Source organism: Gopherus flavomarginatus, chromosome 9, assembly GCF_025201925.1.
Source record: "Gopherus flavomarginatus isolate rGopFla2 chromosome 9, rGopFla2.mat.asm, whole genome shotgun sequence".
NCBI lineage: Eukaryota > Metazoa > Chordata > Testudines > Testudinidae > Gopherus > Gopherus flavomarginatus.
The window spans coordinates 85,579,706-85,598,336 of NC_066625.1; the positions used below are offsets into that span (position 1 = coordinate 85,579,706).

At 42.6% G+C, this 18,631-nt stretch overlaps 1 protein-coding gene across 2 annotated transcripts; it reads right to left on the reverse strand.

Annotated features, from left to right (window-relative positions):
* Window positions 1–81: 81 nt before the first annotated feature.
* On the reverse strand, window positions 82–18,150 carry SPG21 (SPG21 abhydrolase domain containing, maspardin). Of its 2 annotated transcripts, none has more exons than XM_050967506.1 (10): window positions 17,971–18,150; window positions 14,014–14,213; window positions 13,807–13,900; window positions 9,057–9,218; window positions 4,303–4,383; window positions 3,404–3,549; window positions 2,434–2,542; window positions 1,792–1,899; window positions 1,017–1,157; window positions 82–612 (listed from the first exon to the last, which is right to left on the reverse strand). In XM_050967506.1, exons 3-10 carry the CDS (start codon window positions 13,867–13,869, stop codon window positions 490–492), a joined length of 933 nt encoding a protein of 310 aa, XP_050823463.1. In that variant the 5' UTR covers window positions 13,870–13,900; window positions 14,014–14,213; window positions 17,971–18,150; the 3' UTR covers window positions 82–489. The 2 variants fall into 2 exon arrangements, with proteins under 2 accessions (XP_050823463.1, XP_050823462.1); XM_050967505.1 differs by having other exon boundaries at window positions 17,873–18,150.
* Window positions 18,151–18,631: the final 481 nt, after the last annotated feature.

An 18,631-nucleotide genomic window follows, 5' to 3' on the forward strand; every position in this document is an offset into this window, starting at 1 on the left:
ACTGTAACGCTTTATATTTCAGGTAGAAATAAAGTAACTAACTTGCAACACAACATATGAACCAAATAAGAGATGTCAACATTGGCACGTCAGCATTTTTTAATCCAAATATTCAACAAAATTATAAATGATCTTAAGTACACAACCTCCATGTGCAATATATACAGCGAAATAAAAATATAAAAAAGAAATGGGGTTCTGTTTTAAGAACGTAGTGGTGAAGACTTTGGTAGCAAAATGTATCTCAATTCTTTAAAACTGGAGTCTTCTCAAAGGTACTTCCTTACATTCAAAGACAAACTTAAACCAAAGTATCCTGTTACACGGCTGGAGATTACCATTCTCGGTTGCATTACACTGAATAATATCAAGCCTGCTGGAGTTACACAGTGATAACCGGCTAACATAAGAAAAGGCAGATTGGAAACAGCTGATTATATACAGGAAGACAACCAGATTGGTTCACTGCTTTAACTGATTGTGACAAAGCTACTGCTGCTCTTGTTCACTGCTGCTGTGAAGCTTGATTTTCTGGACTTCCAGTTCTTCTGCACTAACCATAGAAGGATCAATGGCTGCATATCGTGTACCGTGGAACTGCAGTAAGTGTATCTGTTGGACATGAAAAGGAACTCTGAAGCAGTAATACAGGATGATGGATAAGGTACCAGGTAAGAGGAAAGCAGCATGCCTCCCCTGCCAGTAAAATCCAGGAACCAGTCCCCATTATAGTTCAGTCAAATATAGCATTAGCTCATACACCAACATTTGCTCCACCTACATGGAACAAGAGCTCAGGGAGTGCAGAGATATCAGGCACATGAAAGCCAACCTCAAACCCAGGACCAACAAGTGTGGCTGCTGTGTAGCCCCGACTCCTCTGCACCAGTTGGGTTCAGTGTCTACAGCTCCCAAAGGGTAGCGAGCAGTGACAGATAAGGGTATGAGAAAGATGGGACTCTGCTGGGACATTTCTAAACACGTTACTAGGAAAGGTTTGAATTTCAGAGGCTTACTTGGATATAGACATTGACTTCAGCGCTTCTGCAGAGATAAGGGAAATTGCCTCCTGTTTTAAGGTGAGCTCTTCTGGCATTGGGGTACAGTTTGTACATCTCTTCTTTTGCTTCAGTGGAAAGTGCACTCTGATCAAACACCTTGAAAACAATAACAGAGTAACTCTGAAGCCAATCAAGTTTTCTGTAGCTATTGACCACAGCATACTAGAATTATTCTAAATCACCTCACTGCTTTTAGCTTCTTTGTGATGTGCTATTTGCCCGACAGTGAAATCCATCTCCAAGAATAAAGCCCATGGTCTGACCGTATAAAATAAATTACGCATATCCTTTGATGCTTATTTGAGAGGTGCGAGGCTTTGTCCTCCAGTAATAAGCTCAGGAGTGATTTCCTATATTGTTCACATCTGCCTCAGTTATTAGTTTGACCTCAACGTGACACTGAAGTTAACAAGGATAGAGAACAGTTGTATCTTTAAAGAGCAACTAAAATTTTATAGGCATGTCATAATCCAGAAAATGGAAGTCATGCTGCCCTAGTTTATAGCACCATGAGCTGAGATTGTACTGCGCACGATACCCCAGTGACATCTTACAGTTAATTCATAGTGTTGCATAATGAGTAGAAAGCAACATCTAACATGAAATTAGATCTTCCACGTTTTATTCTACAGAGGTGATCAAGTATTCCAGCTGCTCATGGAATAGCCAAACCCTACTCAATCCAGCCAGGTGAAGCAATAGGCTAAAAGGAAGAAAGAAAAACACTTACATCCATAATAGTTACAGGAATGTCTCGAATTTTATGAGGTTCCACATAGGAGTTCTGGCAGTTGAGGGTAAGTCTCGATGCTAACTCACTCTGGCCCAGGCTTTCCAGCTATCAATACATGGAAATAAAGGCTATGAATTCAGTTTCACTTGGGGAGGTTTATGGTAACATACCTAAAGAAATGGGCACAACCCAAATTTTGCTAAGGAGCGGGACCTAGGTATCCAGTTTCCCCAAATTTGAGTGTCACTGCAACCGCATGCACGAGGCTGCCACAATACTCGCTCAGATTTGGTCCATCGTGATGGGGGGCATGGAGGAGGGTGGCCAGGCCACATCTGAACAAATAATTTTGCACCCTGGTGCCACAATGCCACTCATTTGTTCTGGCCGCCCCTCCATCATCTGGTCTAGGGGTGAGGGACCACCTCCCCACCTCCTCACCGTCCCCCACCATAACTGCTCTTCAGTAGAGCTATGCAGAGTAACACTAGCTCAGGGTCTGCCACTTATTGTTCATACTTTCTATTAGATAAGTAAAGACGGCAGCAATGTACCTATGCCATATACGTTCTGCTGTCTCTAGAAGCAAGGTTAACCAGGCCCAACGTTACCAGAATGAGACATCCAAGACTCACTCACCCTGTCAACCATGAAATCGATTCCATCTGCCATGACAGGATCTACAGGACCAGAAGCAAAGTTTCCAAGAACAATTTTCTTCAGCATAAATGCAGGCATTAGCCAAAAGCTGAAATATAAACAAGAGATCACATGAACCTCTTCAAGTTTAAAGACCTCCAAAAATTAAAAGGTTGTGTTTTCTGGTTTCTCCTCTCTTCCCTCCCCACCCCCAAAAACAAAACATTTGAGTTTCATTTCAAATCAAGTTGTTTGTGCAGGACTTCACTAGGGCAATCATTGCATAAGCTTTTAAAATAACGGAGAGCTGCACGTATAGGAATATAATACACTGAAAGTTACTGACCTTATTCTTTGAGAGTGTATTTTAAATGTATTCTTCAGCAAGCATTGGTTTCATTTAAGCTTAATGTACCCACTAGGCAAAACAAAGATCTAGTCTTGACTCAGTCTTTCCCAAGCAGGGCCGGCTTTAGGGCGATTCCCCTGACTCCCGAGAATCGGGCCCCGCAGCATTTGGAAGAGGGGCCCCACACCCTCTACTAAAGTGCCGCCGGAAACAGCGGCAACCGATTGAGCTGTTGCCGAATTGCCACCGCTATCAGCTCAATCGCTTCCACTGTCTTTGGGAGCATTTCAGCAGCAGCTCTTTTAAATCAGGCCCCACACGTCCTAAAGCCGGCCCTGCTCCCAACTCTGATTATATCAGTCATAAAAGTTTAAGACAAAAAACAACAAGAACTTATTTCCAATGTTAAAATTCCAGGTTTCAAAATCCTGATTGTGAAAGTGTGCACCCTCCTTGTAACATGGTTTTTTAAAGTATTTTGCCACCTGTTTTTCCATTGCTTGCTCAGATTACCAGCAAGTGATCTGTTTTTGAAACTACATTTGTCTAAAACTCTGAAATTTTACTATAAAATGTAATAGCAGTCAAAGACTGACATTACATTTTATCAATATTTCTCACCTGTTCGCAGTCCATGTCTGGTTAAAGATGGAAGTGTCACTGAAAGAATTACACAGGATCAGAGACTGAACTCTGGGGGATTTGTGTGTGTACTCAGCAAATTTTTGAGCCAAAAAGCCTCCCAAAGAAGCTCCAAAAAGGTGAACCTAATTTAAAACCAAACACAAGTACATGTTATGTAACAACTTAAATGTATCCCGAATATCCATGTACAACATATTACAAAAACATAACATTGTATTATTCCTTTCCTTGTATTCTAACAGAAGCTGAAAGCTTATTTAGAAAAAACTGACATTCAAAATTTATTTTCAACCAAAAAAAATCTAAAACAGTCTCAAAAGATGTAATTTAAAAAAAAGATGCTTTAAAGACTGAAAATAAAGGCACAGGCAACATGCGTGTCTCAAAAATTTCAATCAGGACTTTTGATATTTGGCATGACAAATATGCTATACGGTATAAACACTTATTTTAACCTCTTTTCAAAGCTATTTGAATTCAAGATTGACGATGTTGTGATATGTCATTTACTACCATTACTTACTACTAGTATTATTTCTTTGTATTATCATAGCACCCATTGTGCCATGTACTGTACAAACAGAATAAAAAGACTGTCTCTTCCCCAAAGACCTAAGTCATTAATTAATAGGATTAACTTTGAGTTTTAACTAAAAAACTGAAATTAATAAGAAACCCACCACAATTCCTGAAAGCAGTGACCAATGAATCAAAGCAGGACAGTTTTTGGATAGTGTTTGCTTCAATTTTGAATTTCTTGTTTTTGATAAGCTTGCATAACATTTTCTGCATGTTAGTTCTTAAAAAACTCTAGGCTTTTTTACCTAACATTTTTATAGTAACCCCACGTTATTTGTCAATCTCAGGGCACTAACTTTATCCAGTTGTAGGTGGTCTAGTAGTTTTCTGAATCCGTCGCAGAATTCAAGGTGGTCCCAATACACTGGATACTGCAACTAGAGTAATAAAGTAAAATGAAACTATAATCAGTAATTAAATGAAGCTGTTCTTTGAGCAGCTGTTCTTTTCATATCTCCAGAAGCACCTTTTGCCTTTCTGCTTAAAAAAAATATTTAAAAGCCTTGCATATTAAAGCCTGGCCAAAGAGATGTAGCTAAAACATTCAACATGATTATTGGATGATGTGCAAAATTCTCATTGTGTTGTACAATAGACTAATGTTGTTCTTAGGATTTCCATACCATACAAAATCATCAGAAATAAAATCATCTAGTAAAGACAGAGACAGGTGATGTCGTGCTGGGAGTCTACTACAGGCCACCTAATCAGGTGGAAGAGGTGGATGAGGCTTTTTTCAAAAAACTAACAAAATCATCCAAAGCCCAAGATTTGGTGGTGATGGGGGACTTCAACTATCCAGATATATGTTGGGAAAATAACACCGCGGGGCACAGACTACCCAATAAGTTCCTGGACTGCATTGCAGACAACTTTTTATTTCAGAAAGTTGAAAAAGCTACTAGGGGGGGAAGCTGTTCTAGACTTGATTTTAACAAATAGGGAGGAACTTGTTGAGAATTTGAAAGTAGAAGGAAGCTTGGGTGAAAGTGATCATGAAATCATAGAATTTGCAGTTCTAAGGAAGGGTAGAAGGGTGTACAGCAGAATAGAGACAATGGATTTCAGGAAGGCGGATTTTGGTAAGCTCAGAGAGCGAGAGCTGATAGGTAAGGTCCCATGGGAATTAAGACTGAGGGGAAAAACAACTGAGGAAAGTTGGCAGTTTTTCAAAGGGACACTATTAAGGGCCCAAAAGCAAGTTATTCCGATGGTTAGGAAAGATAGAAAATGTGGCAAAAGACCACCTTGGCTTACCCTTGAGATCTTGCGTGACCTACAAAATAAAAAGGCATCATATAAAAAATGGAAACTAGGTCAGATCACGAAGGATGAATATAGGCAAATAACACAGGAATGCAGAGGCAAGATTAGAAAAGCAAAGGCACAAAATGAACTCAAACTAGCTATGGGAATAAAGGGAAACAAGAAGACTTTTTATCAATACATTAGAAGCAAGAGGAAGACTAAGGACAGGGTAGGCCCACTGCTCAATGAGGAGGGGGAAACAGTAACAGGAGACTTGGAAATGGCAGAAATGCTTAATGACTTCTTTGTTTCAGTCTTCACTGAGAAGTCTGAAGGAATGTCTAGTATAGTGAATGCTTATGGGAAGAGGGTAGGTTTAGAAGAGAAAATAAGAAAAGAGCAAGTAAAAAATCACTTAGAAAAGTTAGATGCCTGCAAGTCACCAGGGCCTGATGAAATGCATCCTAGAATACTCAAGGAGTTAATAGAAGAGGTATCTGAGCCTCTAGCTATTATCTTTGGGAAATCATGGGAGACGGGGGATATTGCAGAAGACTGGAAGGGGGCAAATATAGTGCCCATCTATAAAAAGGGAAATAAAAACAACCCAGGAAACTACAGACCAGTTAGTTTAACTTCTGTGCCAGGGAAGATAATGGAGCAGGTAATCAAAGAAATCATCTGCAAACACTTGGAAGGTGGTAAGGTGATAGGGAATAGCCAGCATGGATTTGTAAAGAACAAATCGTGTCAAACTAATCTGATAGCGTTCTTTGATAGGATAACGAGCCTTGTGGATAAGGGAGAAGCGGTGGATGTGATATACCTAGACTTTAGTAAGGCATTTGATACGGTCTCGCATGATATTCTTATAGATAAACTAGGAAAGTACAATTTAGATGGGGCTACTATAAGGTGGGTGCATAACTGGCTGGATAACCGTACTCAGAGAGTAGTTGTTAATGGCTCCCAATCCTGCTGGAAAGATATAACAAGTGGGGTTCCGCAGGGGTCTGTTTTGGGACCGGTTCTGTTCAATATCTTCATCAACGATTTAGATGTTGGCATAGAAAGTACGCTTATTAAGTTTGCGGACAATACCAAACTGGGAGGGATTGCAACTGCTTTGGAGGACAGGGTCAAAATTCAAAATGATCTGGACAAATTGGAGAAATGGTCCGAGGTAAACAGGATGAAGTTCAATAAAGATAAATGCAAAGTGCTCCAACTAGGAAGGAACAATCAGTTTCACACATACAGAATGGGAAGAGACTGTCTAGGAAGGAGTATGGCAGAAAGAGATCTAGGGGTCATAGTAGACCACAAGCTTAATATGAGTCAACAGTGTGATACTGTTGCAAAAAAAGCAAACGTGATTCTGGGATGCATTAACAGGTGTGTTGTAAACAAGACACGAGAAGTCATTATTCCGCTTTACTCTGCGCTAGTCTGGAGTATTGTGTCCAGTTCTGGGCACCGCATTTCAAGAAAGATGTGGAGAAATTGGAGAGGGTCCAGAGAAGAGCAACAAGAATGATTAAAGGTCTTGAGAACATGACCTATGAAGGAAGGCTGAAGGAATTGGGTTTGTTTAGTTTGGAAAAGAGAAGACTGAGAGGGGACATGATAGCAGTTTTCAGGTATCTAAAAGGGTGTCATCAGGAGGAGGGAGAAAACTTGTTCACCTTAGCCTCCAATGATAGAACAAGAAGCAATGGGCTTAAACTGCAGCAAGGGAGATTTAGGTTGGACATTAGGAAAAAGTTCCTAACTGTCAGGGTAGTTAAACACCAGAATAGATTGCCTAGGGAAGTTGTGGAATCTCCATCTCTGGAGATATTTAAGAGTAGGTTAGATAAATGTCTATTAGGGATGGTCTAGACAGTATTTGGTCCTGCCATGAGGGCAGGGGACTGGACTCGATGACCTCTCGAGGTCCCTTCCAGTCCTATGAGTCTATGAGTCTATGGTGTGAGTCACTTAAAGCTACATTACTATTTGCATAAATAAGGCTTCTGCTAAAAAATTCAGATCCTCCCTTGGAATTCACAGCAGCAGAGAGGCATTAAGACAAACACTACAACGAAGTCCTTCTAAAAAAATCTTGTGACTTAATATTTTCAGCCAGTGGGTAATCAAGTTGTATGCCTTTTCAGTAAACACACTGTCTTAAGATAAAGGATGGCAACCCCTCATCCACTGTACAACTGGCTTAGGAACAGGAGGCAGAGCTGAAAGGTTTCCTTCTGAAACAGACACTGGTCACTGCTGGAGGGAAACCAAATTAATCAAAGTCTGATCCAGTAGGAAGACTTATAAATTCTACCCATAAAAAGATCACCACTATCTGCTTTGCTCCATTGGAAGGATGGAAGGTGAAAGTTGCAAACTATGATGGAAGCAGACATAGAAAGGGGAGAACAGGGCCAGAAATGGCCAAGGAAAAACAAAGGTAGTAAAGGCCTGAAGTTGGGCAGTGACCCACAACTACATGAGGACAGCTCAGTCATACTGGAACCTTTAGGTTAAATTACCCATTCAGTTACATTTTTAGACACCAGGTAATGCTTATTAAAATGATGTGGATACGTGGTTTAGTCTGGCTGTAGCTTGACCAAAGTTACATCACATTATGTTGGCCTTTCAGAGAAGCCAACTACCATGGTTATTTTCCTGAATAATACACCAAGCTGAATCAGAGAGGAGCTAACAGATCCAACTGGAGACAAACCAAGGCCATGAGAAGTTGTTGCACTAGGAAGCATGTCAACTGCAAACTTAGAATTCCTCTTGTACAAAACCTCAAGAGAAATGAACGAGTAGGGCTCTACCAAATTCACAGCCATGAAAAACGCATCACGGACTGTGAAATCTGGCCTCCCCTCAGCCCCAGGAAATTTGGTCCTGTGTGCGCACTTTTACTTTATACTATATAGATTTCACAGGGGAGACCAGCCTCTCTCAGATTGGGGGTCCTGACCCAAAAGGAGGTTATGGGGAGTTTTAAAATTATTTTACGGGGATTGCAGTATCACCACCCTTACTTCTGCAGTGCCTTCAGAGCTGGGCGGCTGGAGAGCGGTGGCTATTGGCTGGGATCCCAGCTCTAAGGGCAGCACCCAGCCAGCAGAAGCACAGAAGGGTGGCAATACCATACCATGCCATCCTTACTTCTGCTACCAGCGGTTCTACTTTCAGAACTGGGCTCCCAGCCAGCAGCTGCCACTCTCCAGCTGCCCAGCTCTGAAGGCAGCACTGCTGTCAGCAGCAGCACAAAAGTAAAAGCAGCTGTACGGCAAACCCCCCCTCCCCCCAAAATAACCTTGCCACCCCCCTCAACTCCTTTTTGGCTCAGGGCCCCTACAAGTACAACAACTTGAAATTTCAGATTTAGATAGCTGAAATCATGACATTTATGATTTTAAAAGTCCTATGACCAAAATGGACTGTGAATTTGTTAAAACCCTATGAATGAGACATCAGCAAACTCCAACTCCTAGTGTTCATGGAGTAAAGAAAAAAACGTTACAGAACTAATCCACTAGGTATAAATCTAATATACAGTTTTGTATGATTCACATACTCAGTGAACTGGTTTAGGGCCAGTTTTGCATGTTACTAACCCAGAATATACCTTAGCATAGCCTTCCCTGGAGTTCTCTGCTTGGATTCCTCCAAAAATTATGAGCTAAACCAACTTAGAAGCTGACCTTTACCAGATGCATCTAACACTCTGGTTTTATTTACTGTAACACAAGAGCAAACAAACACTGAATTTTGACATTGCATTGAGAATACTCACAGCAATAACTCTGTAACCCCATCCAGTCAGTGCCAAAATCTGCTGGAAAAACACATCTGCAGTTCCACTTACAGGTGGAAGAAATATGAGTGGGCACCTGATGTTCTTGGATCCTGCATCATATAGTGACCACACTTTACTGTCGTCATCGTCTACTATGATCTGGAAGAAGAGAATTTAGTGAAACTTTGTATAAGCCTGATACCAGATATCCCCCATTCAGTTTCTAGTAATGTGTTTCACAAATCTGTGCTACAAAATTTCTCTTTCAAACAAGTTCACCCTTTGCTCCCCTTCAGAATAACTTTTCACCCCTTGCCTGTTTAATAAATGTGATGTTTACACTGTCCGCCTACACACATCTGGAGGCAGAACTGTGGTTGTGAAATAGAAAAGAAGCTGATCAGATGATCTGAAACAAGCTAGATTACATTCTCTCTAAGCAGTATGGTTTTAGTTAATAGAATAGTCACTGTCTTATGGAAGTTTGTGATGTTCTGAACAACTGAAGTCCAATGCAAGTGCCAGAAGTAAGAAGAGAATTATGTCAGCTTGCAGAGATTGTTTTATGTAGGAATCGTTTCCTTAGCAATATACAAGTTACATAACCCCAGCTGAGCTAATGTTCGGTTTGAGCTTACCATCTTCCTGAATCAGGAACTCTGGTCCCTTGTATCAGACACAGTAATTTTACATATGAAAATTGGTGTAGGAATTAATTATGGGAACATCCCAATATTCTGTCTGCAAACAGGACCGACTCTTAGAAGATACTATACCCGGGATCGGCAACCTTTTGCACGCAGCCTGTCAGGGAAAGCAGCTGGTGGGTTGGGCCAGTTTGTTTACCTGCCGCATCCGCAGGTTCGGCAGATCGCAGCTCCCACTGGCCATGGTTCGCTGCTCCAGGCCAATGGGGGCTGCGGGAAGCGGTGTACACTGAGAGATATGTTGGCCGCTGCTCCGGCAGCCCCCATTGGCCTGGGATAGCGAACTGCAGTCAGTGGGAGCTGTGATCGGCCGAACCTGCGGACATGGCAGGGCTTTTCCAGATGGGTCGCATGCCAAAGGTTGCCAATCGCTGTACTGTACCATAAGTAGTGGCACATGTTTAGCCAGGAGGAAAATTCCTTCTGTGGTTTGACTAGGCCCCTGGCAGCTAACGATCTGATAATCTACACCACCAAGAACATCCTTCTCTGACTGAGAATCATCATCAAAGTTCTGGGTTAAAAGGACAGCACCCTGCAACAGACATTTTTTCCTAGGCCCTCATATATGGAGGTAGATGGGGGTGGGCCAAGAACTTGCAGATCTGGTGACTATTCAACACTTCTGTCTTAAATAGACCCAGAAAATTGGGACCACTAATCTGAAACAATGGAGGTCTGATTGTAAGATAGGGACACTGTACAGAGGATACCCAAAGTAGTACAAGCTGTAATGGGACAGAGAGCTGAGTTACTGTCAAGGAGGCGTTCACTAGAATGATCAAGGGAGAGAAGTTGGAGAGGCAGAGCGGCACATGACCAGCTGAGGAAGTGGCTATCTTAGACCCCGGCCACTGCTGCTGCCCTTACAGGCCAAAAGCCTTCAGACCTTTGCATTCTGCTTGTCTTATGCTAGGAATTCAAGACCCAAGAATGAAAATCCTACACAAACAGCATCTTTAAAGAATAAGAGTTTGAGGAGTCTCAATCTCACATTTTCAGGGTTTTCTTTTCAAGCATACTGCTGTGTATATTTAGGATTTTTTTTAAAGGTACAAAACTCACCAGTAGTACAGGACTATAGGTCAAATAAACTCAGTGACCATAAAACCCCCAAATAAAGCCAATGCAGTACAACAGATGCAGGACCTCTCTGTTTATGCATCTGTGATCCATTTTAAATTTACAACTTATTGAACTGGTAGCACCAAAAGCTCTCTCTCATTTTCATAGCAGTACAGCTCCTCTATGGATACTCCGGAAATACCATATCACAAATTCTAAAATCTGCCTGGCTGACAACAAATCTGTAATTTACAAGGAAGTCTGTACTTGAGGTTCAGGGAGCGTGTGATTATCCCATTATCAGTAGTTTTTGTAAAGTTTCCAAGAAATTAGAAAGGACTTAGTGCCAGGACTTCTCAGAGCCCTGGAACTGCTAAGGAACTCACATTTCTACGTTTACATTATGTGAAAGAAAGTTCTCCTCTGATATATAAGATTATTAATTGAATCTGCTCATCACGGCCCTGTGTGTCTGTGTAACAAGCACGTATCTTCATGATTTTGAAAATGAAACATGCCCTACACGGAGTACTTCACTTGAGGATATTAGCAAGTGTTAAAGAAATGATCAAGACTCAATACATGTGATGGAGAACAGGCCCAGAGAGATTAATTTAATTACTTTCCCCAAAGCCAGACAATTAATGGCACCCAGAGTATGGCAACCACTTGTTCCATTTGAGAAAGAGCCACACAATACGTAGATTTACTGTGATGTGTTTGGATCTGCAATAAATGTTGCACAGTTGAGTCACACTGATTAACAGCTGATTCAGACAGCTTATTGACCACCTTCTGATCTGTTACACAATCAATCAAGTGTGGATTATTGAATTTACATTTTGGGTGAAATCTGGCTACAGTGAAATAAATGGCAAAACTCCCATTGACGTCAATAGAGCCAGAATTTTACCCTAGGACTGTCTCCGAGCACGATAATATTTTAGATAGTAAGACATACTGTTTTACAGATAGCCGGTGTAACATTTTAAAGAGACTGAACACTCCACTCAAAGCACTTTTATGAAGTTGAGTTAGTTTATCTTCCGCATTCTCCCCACCCCTAGCCTATTTTAAACCCAGGAAACTGGGCTATGTGCAGTTTAAATGACTTGCACAAAGTTTTGCAAGGGCTTCCTGAATGACAAACACAGAACAAGGGCTCCTGGCTCCAAGCCCTGTCCTCTACCCACAAAACCAACCTTCTTCCCCACCACACACATCTGCAAGTCATAACTTGTATCTATAAAGCACTTTTCTTTGTAACACTGCAGATTAACTGTGGGAATGACTTATCACATTTTAGAAAATGCAGTTGCCAGTGGGGTGGAAGGCAGAAGCCATTCTGCACCAGAAGTACTGGTAGTTTTCAGAAGAGGAAGTGAAGAGCCATTTCACCAGTTGGAACTGCAGGGTGAATTTTATGTAAACAGAATAGTTATCTGCAGTGGAATTTAGCCAGTACGCCACAGTAAGTACTCAGCCTGTATCCCGTTGCATTCTTTGGTCTTTACTGATCACAAGTAGTGAGTGATGCTATCTGTTTATAGCCATACTCCTTAAAGAGGATCAGAGGAAGAATGAAAGAATCTTTAAAAACTGATTTAATTTTCAGCATCCCTCTAAGCCTCTTCCTAGAAGGAACAGGCTTCCATCTATGACCTCAGCAGGAAGGGGGAGAAGTAGCAGTGATAACACGTGGCGAGTGCAAGAAAAGCAGTGAGAAGCAGCCTAACATCTCCAAGCCTCTGACTCCCACTACCCCACAAAGAACAAACTGTGGGAGCTCACTACTTTGATTTGGTGGCAGCACAAAGCAGCAATGAGGAGGGAAGAAGTGGGATGGTAAGCCCCGTTTTCTCTCCTCCTGCATCAGGGAACCTTGCCTCCTCCATGCTGACCATATTGCTAACAACCACAGCCGAAGAGGGATATGACTTATTCCCAGAAACAACCCCCACAATGAACTATAATTAAAATTGAGCTTTTCCCCTTCAGAGACCAAGTCTGGCTTGTTTAGGTCTCACCCACTTCCCGCATTCATCACTGTGGTATCTTTGACTGTTTTTTATTTTGAAGTAAGCAATCAGCAAAGAAAGCTATGCCCATACTTTGAGGCTCAGATAAACCTTCATTGATTACCCTGAAATTTATGCATATTTTCATTTAATCAATCAGCAGCAAATGGAGAGCTATTCTTGCTCAAGAGCTTCCATGCAATGCAGTTCCTGTAGAAAGTGGCACACTATTCCGTACTCACTGAATCTCATGGGCGTTCTTTCCATCTCATTAATATGCAGCCTAAATTATGACATCAGCACACCTATGCTCTCTATCTACAAATTAAGTGCAATTACATCTGTGCATACCCATTTTGGGCATAATCTGGAGGTAACAGGATTGCAGAAAGGTAGTTTGGCCTGCAGAACATTACTACTTGTAATGTGTGAGATGGAAAGAACCCATAGCTTGACTGTCAGAACCCAGGATGAATTTGTGAAGCTGACAGCAAAAGTATTTTCATAAGTCAAGACAGTAGTGCTGTGTAAGCATGTGAATTGGCGGGCACAGTGGGCAAAGCCAGCAGCAGCTCCAGCAATGATGGTACATAGCAGCCCTCTCAGCTCCACAACCTTTTTCTAATCTCAGCTTCCAATGTCTGTTGCCACGAGAGGTCCCCAACAGGCACCATGAAGAAGGCTTCCAAAGCTCAGGTGGCACCATGAATCCCACTAAAGGAACAGACCACCTCCAATGAAAGTTACGTGAATACAGAAGTACTCGCTAAGTACTCAAATACCATGGCGTTTGATACCAGGGGGTCGATACCTAGATCTGCCATTTCCAGTGACTATTTTCCATTACCTACAAAGGCATTGTATTTTTACCTACAAAGGCAATTTCCACCTCTGCACACCATGACCCTTCAGAAATAAGATACCACTTCATAAACAGGGGACAAAACCCATACATACCTTCTTAAGAGGAACTGTACTTCTGAACCAGTTATAGTCAGGAGAGACTTTAATCTCTCCCATGATGTTTAGATGAAACTGAGGTTGCGTAAACCTGAAACACAGACATGTGATGTTTCAGCTCAAGAATCTAGGTTTACACTAATCCAGAGCATAGAAGCCTCATTGTGCATACAAAGGATTCTTTCAGGATAAGTTTGTTTTTACCTCTTCTCAGTTGACCGTCCTTCCTTGTCAGTCTTCTAACTTGTGCCGTGTTTATTTATCCGTAGTTTTAATTATAACCACTTTGGGATATTCAGAAAATGCAGTATCTTGATTGATTACTACTAACCCTCTAATTAGGAATCGATGGTGTCTTGTGCAATAAGAACTTTTCATAACAAAGCATTCCACTGTAGCAGCTCCTGAAAGGAAGATAGTATTGCAGGGTTTAAGATGTTTTTAAACAGCAAGTTATATTTTAACATTCCTTTTAAGCCAGTTTATTAACTGCTCCAAGGTAGCCTCTATTTGAATTCACTGGTACTTCACTCACAGTTCAGACAATGGACTGTATAAGTACTTATGTTTCATGGGTCTACAGTCCATTTCGTCAAGTATTCATACGGCACCTCTCATTTAAATATAATTAACTTAAAAGCATCTTAAACATGTAAAAATCCTCTCTTCAGATTACATGATACCTGTTGTAAAGAACGGTCAAAACTTCAGGGCCTGTTCACATAGGGAAATTGACCAGAATAACTATTGCAAAATAGCTTCCTGTGCGGACAGTATTCCAGAATAACAATCACTTTATTCTGGAATAATTAGTGTGCTTCTAAAATGGGAATATTATTCTGGAATAAAAGTGATTTTATTTCAGAACAGAGTATCTACATGGATCTATTCTGGAATAGCTATTCCAGTCGGTTTCCCCATGTAGGTAAGCCTTAATAAGATTGTCTGCACATTCTGAATGCTATATATTCTATACGGGATCCTACTTATTTGTAGTAATGAAACTTACATGACTGACATGGGACCTACATTTCACTGGAACATTTATAGCACTAGTAGATTTAGAACTTCCATTTCTACAGCAAATCATGCCAGATATTTTTTTTAAGTTCACAGCTGTATGCTGACCGCTTGTTAACTTTAGTTTGCAAGGGAAATCCTGCTACAGTGATTCTTTTCATGTGCTCACAAGAATATAGCGGCTAAGGAATGCATAATAAGTTTCCTTTTATTATCATGACCCAATTATAATTAATGGCCACTTGTTCATTTTCCTTGGTAGAATATGGCAATTGCTGATTCTGGTCAGTTTCCCTGAGGGATAAAAGCCATTAAAAACTAATTTATTTTGCAACTTGACGAAAGAGTTAGTTACAATTCACTTTCATGTCTTTAGAATTCAGATACCTATTCTTCTACTGCTTAATGAAATGTGAACTCTGAAGGAAGGGCATACTTCCCCTCCACCTCACCCAACAGGAAAGAAAAATGAGCACCCCTTACGTACAGTTTTCAGTACTGTAGAAAGTCTTTAATTTTCATTATACAACAAATGTTTCCAGATTCAGAGATTTCCCATCCAACGCTGTTGGCTGTCATTTCAATTTTGGCTAAATTATTGTTTACTACACATATTTTACCACTTGTGCTATTCTGGATGCACCAAAAAGGTATAATGGAGGCCAAATGCCTCTTCCACCCAACAGACTACAAAGTGAAACAGGTTCAGACATTACTGGAATGGGAAGGACAGTTGTGCATTGGAAAAATAAGAGTAGTTCATTCTACTAATCCCCTGCACCTGCCAAAAGTGTGGCTTACCCTGTTCACATATAAAACAGATATGGGATGTGATGGTGCAATGAAGTAGAGCAAAAATAGTAACAGCGAACAAAAAGGTACAGTGAACTTTATCTTTGTGTACTATATTTATTATTTATATTACAGTACTAGTCAGAAGCCCAAGTCAGGATCAGGGCCCCACTGAGCAAGGCCTTGTATGAACACATGTAAAGTAATGCTGAACAGGATGCATGTTTAGTCTGTTAAAAAGGAATGGTATGTTAAAGAATAATTTTGTTCACTACAAAAGGATTAGAAATCAATTCTAGCTATAATCAGGTCTCATCTCTCTTCTTCTGCCTGTTGTTTTAGTACCATTATTAGGTGATGGTGATATGTGCCAGTTACAACTTTGGACACAGGGGTCCTCAATCCATATCCTGGGTACAGGCAGCATCTGTTCAAACTTTTCCTCCTTACTCTCACTGTCATGTCAATGTACCTCAACAATGACCTGAAGTGGTCCCCTCATTGGGCTGATAAAGCATATCAATCTCCATGCCCATTCAAACCTTGGGATCACTACTGAGACGGCTAATAAAGATCCCAATCAATGCCATTTGTGGAAGGTTTTGTGCTATGGACAGCTATCTACTAGCAACTGGACTGAGATCCTCAAACTCATGTCATGTAAGCAAGCCATCCATCAAATGATAACTAGAAACACCACAAAACATTTCCCCTTCAATTTGCTGTTTTTAAAGTTTGTTCTGACCCTGCCTGCACCCCTTTTGTGTTTGTCTCTCAAGAGTGTTTCTGCAAATGAATTTCAATGGTATGAAATTCACTTTCTGTGAACATTCAAAGCAACATATGCAAGTATGCACAGAAACAAAATACTAAGCCCACGTCCAGACTAACCCGCGGCATCGGCGGGTTAAAATCGATTGCTCGGGGATCGATATATCGCGTCTAGTCTGGACGCGATGTATCGATCCCCGAGCGCGCTTACATCGATTCCGGAACTCCATCAACCCGAACGGAGTTCCGGAATCGACACTGAGAGCTGCGGACATCGATGCCGCGCCGTCTGGACGGGTGAGTACCTCGATTTTAGAAATTCGACTTCAGCTACGTTATTCACGTAGCTGAAGTTGCGTATCTAAAATCGATTTTAATACCCTAGTCTGGACGTGGCCTAAGTTCACACTCATAAATATTTGTGCCACTAATGCTTGCATGCTTTTTGAAGTCACAGAACAGAAACAATGCCATGAAACTTAGCTGGGAAATCAACTATCCAATACAACTCATATGTAGTGAATACCAACAACTCTCAGACCAGTTAATGATCAAGCCAGTACAATTTTTTTTTTAAATTCAAATACACTAATACTTTAAACAAATACATGTAGGAAAACGTTGCCTGTTGATGTACATCCCAAAAGCAGGAATAGAGATTAAAATGTGTCTGGTAAGTTTTTTGTGACTCATTCACAACACAGTTATAGTAACTTTTAGTCGCTGATGTTCAGAACTGCTTTTGAGCCTGTCACAGGAGCGGGAAAGCTGCATATATTCTGTTAACAATTGTTTGGACGTCTATACCCCCAAGCTGCATTTGATCTGCAAGAAACAGACCTGTAAGAACCATTACTCAGCCCACCCATCGAAATGTTTGCTCGCCTGATGTTTCTTGCTGCATCAGCCATGCTATTCCTGCTCCCAGGGACACAAAATCTGAATCAGTAAAATTGTGTGTCTGAAACAAACTGTGCTCGTATTGGTAAAGGCGGTTTAGTTACAACAGCTACAGGCGCTTTAACTTACTAACTAATAAATGAAAAGAGCCACCACAGGAAGTTAAAACAGCACCTTCTGGGACATGAGATTACAGGTCCCATCCCTGTCCCACATTCCTGCCCCCCCCCAATCACTCCCCTCCCCCAACACAGGGATGGCCAAGAGCCCCCTCCCCTTCCATGCACTCCCCTCCCCTGGCACGGGGGCGGGGGAGGGGCAAGGGCCCCCTCCCCTTCCATGCACTCCCCTCCCCCGGCACGGGGGGGGGCCAAGAGCCCCCTCCCCTTCCATGCACTCCTCTCCCCCGGCACGGGGGGGCAAGGGCCCCCTCCCCTTCCATGCACTCCCCTCCCCCGGCACGGGGAGGGGGGGGCCAAGAGCCCCTTTCCCTTCCATGCACTCCCCTCCCCCGGCACGGGGGGGCCACGAGTCCCCTCCCCCAGCAGGGGGGGGCAGAGCCCTGTGGCACATCTCATACCTTGGCTTCTCCGCCCCGAAGAGAACGGGGGGCGGGCGGGGGTAGGGCTGCACCGCGGGGAGGGGTCCCCGCGCGGACGAACCCGTCCCGCTCCTTACCGGCTCCTCCCGCGCGGCGCTGCAGCGGGGGGGGGGGTATCCACCGCCAAGCCTCGCTCCCGCGTCCTGCCAGCGCGGAGCGCACTGAGACCCCGCTTCCGGGCGCTGAGCCTGTGTCTGGTGGGGGAGGGGGCGCGCACACGCTGACCACGTGATCACACAGGTGCGCGTTCACAGCTGACGGCGTCCATCGCTACCGAGGCGGAACAGTGGCGCCACGTGACCTGAGCTCTTGGCAACTACCTCGGGTTCAGGGGTCATGTGACCTATAATAATCAAGGGGGTCATGTGACTGATACAGTAGGTAACGTGACACTTGGCTGGCAACCCTGACAGGGAGGGAGGCGCTTCCACCCAGACGCTCAAAGAAGTAGCGAGTCCCCTGTTTCCCAGGTGGGCCTCTCTTAGCCCAGAGTGATACCGGGGCCTGAGTCCTGGGCTGCGGCTCCAGTGACACTGGGGAGCGGCCTCCACGGTTACTCTGGACCAGTACTGCCAACCCCAAGAGTTCACAAATCACAAATCAGGAGCGCCCCGGAAATTATGAGATTGGCTTAAAAATAGCAGGTTTTATAAAAAGAGAACATCCAGCGTGGGGGGGTGTCTTTGCCTTTCTGGTTTGGGGATCGTTTAGGGTGCACTTAGAACACGTTTTAAAGCT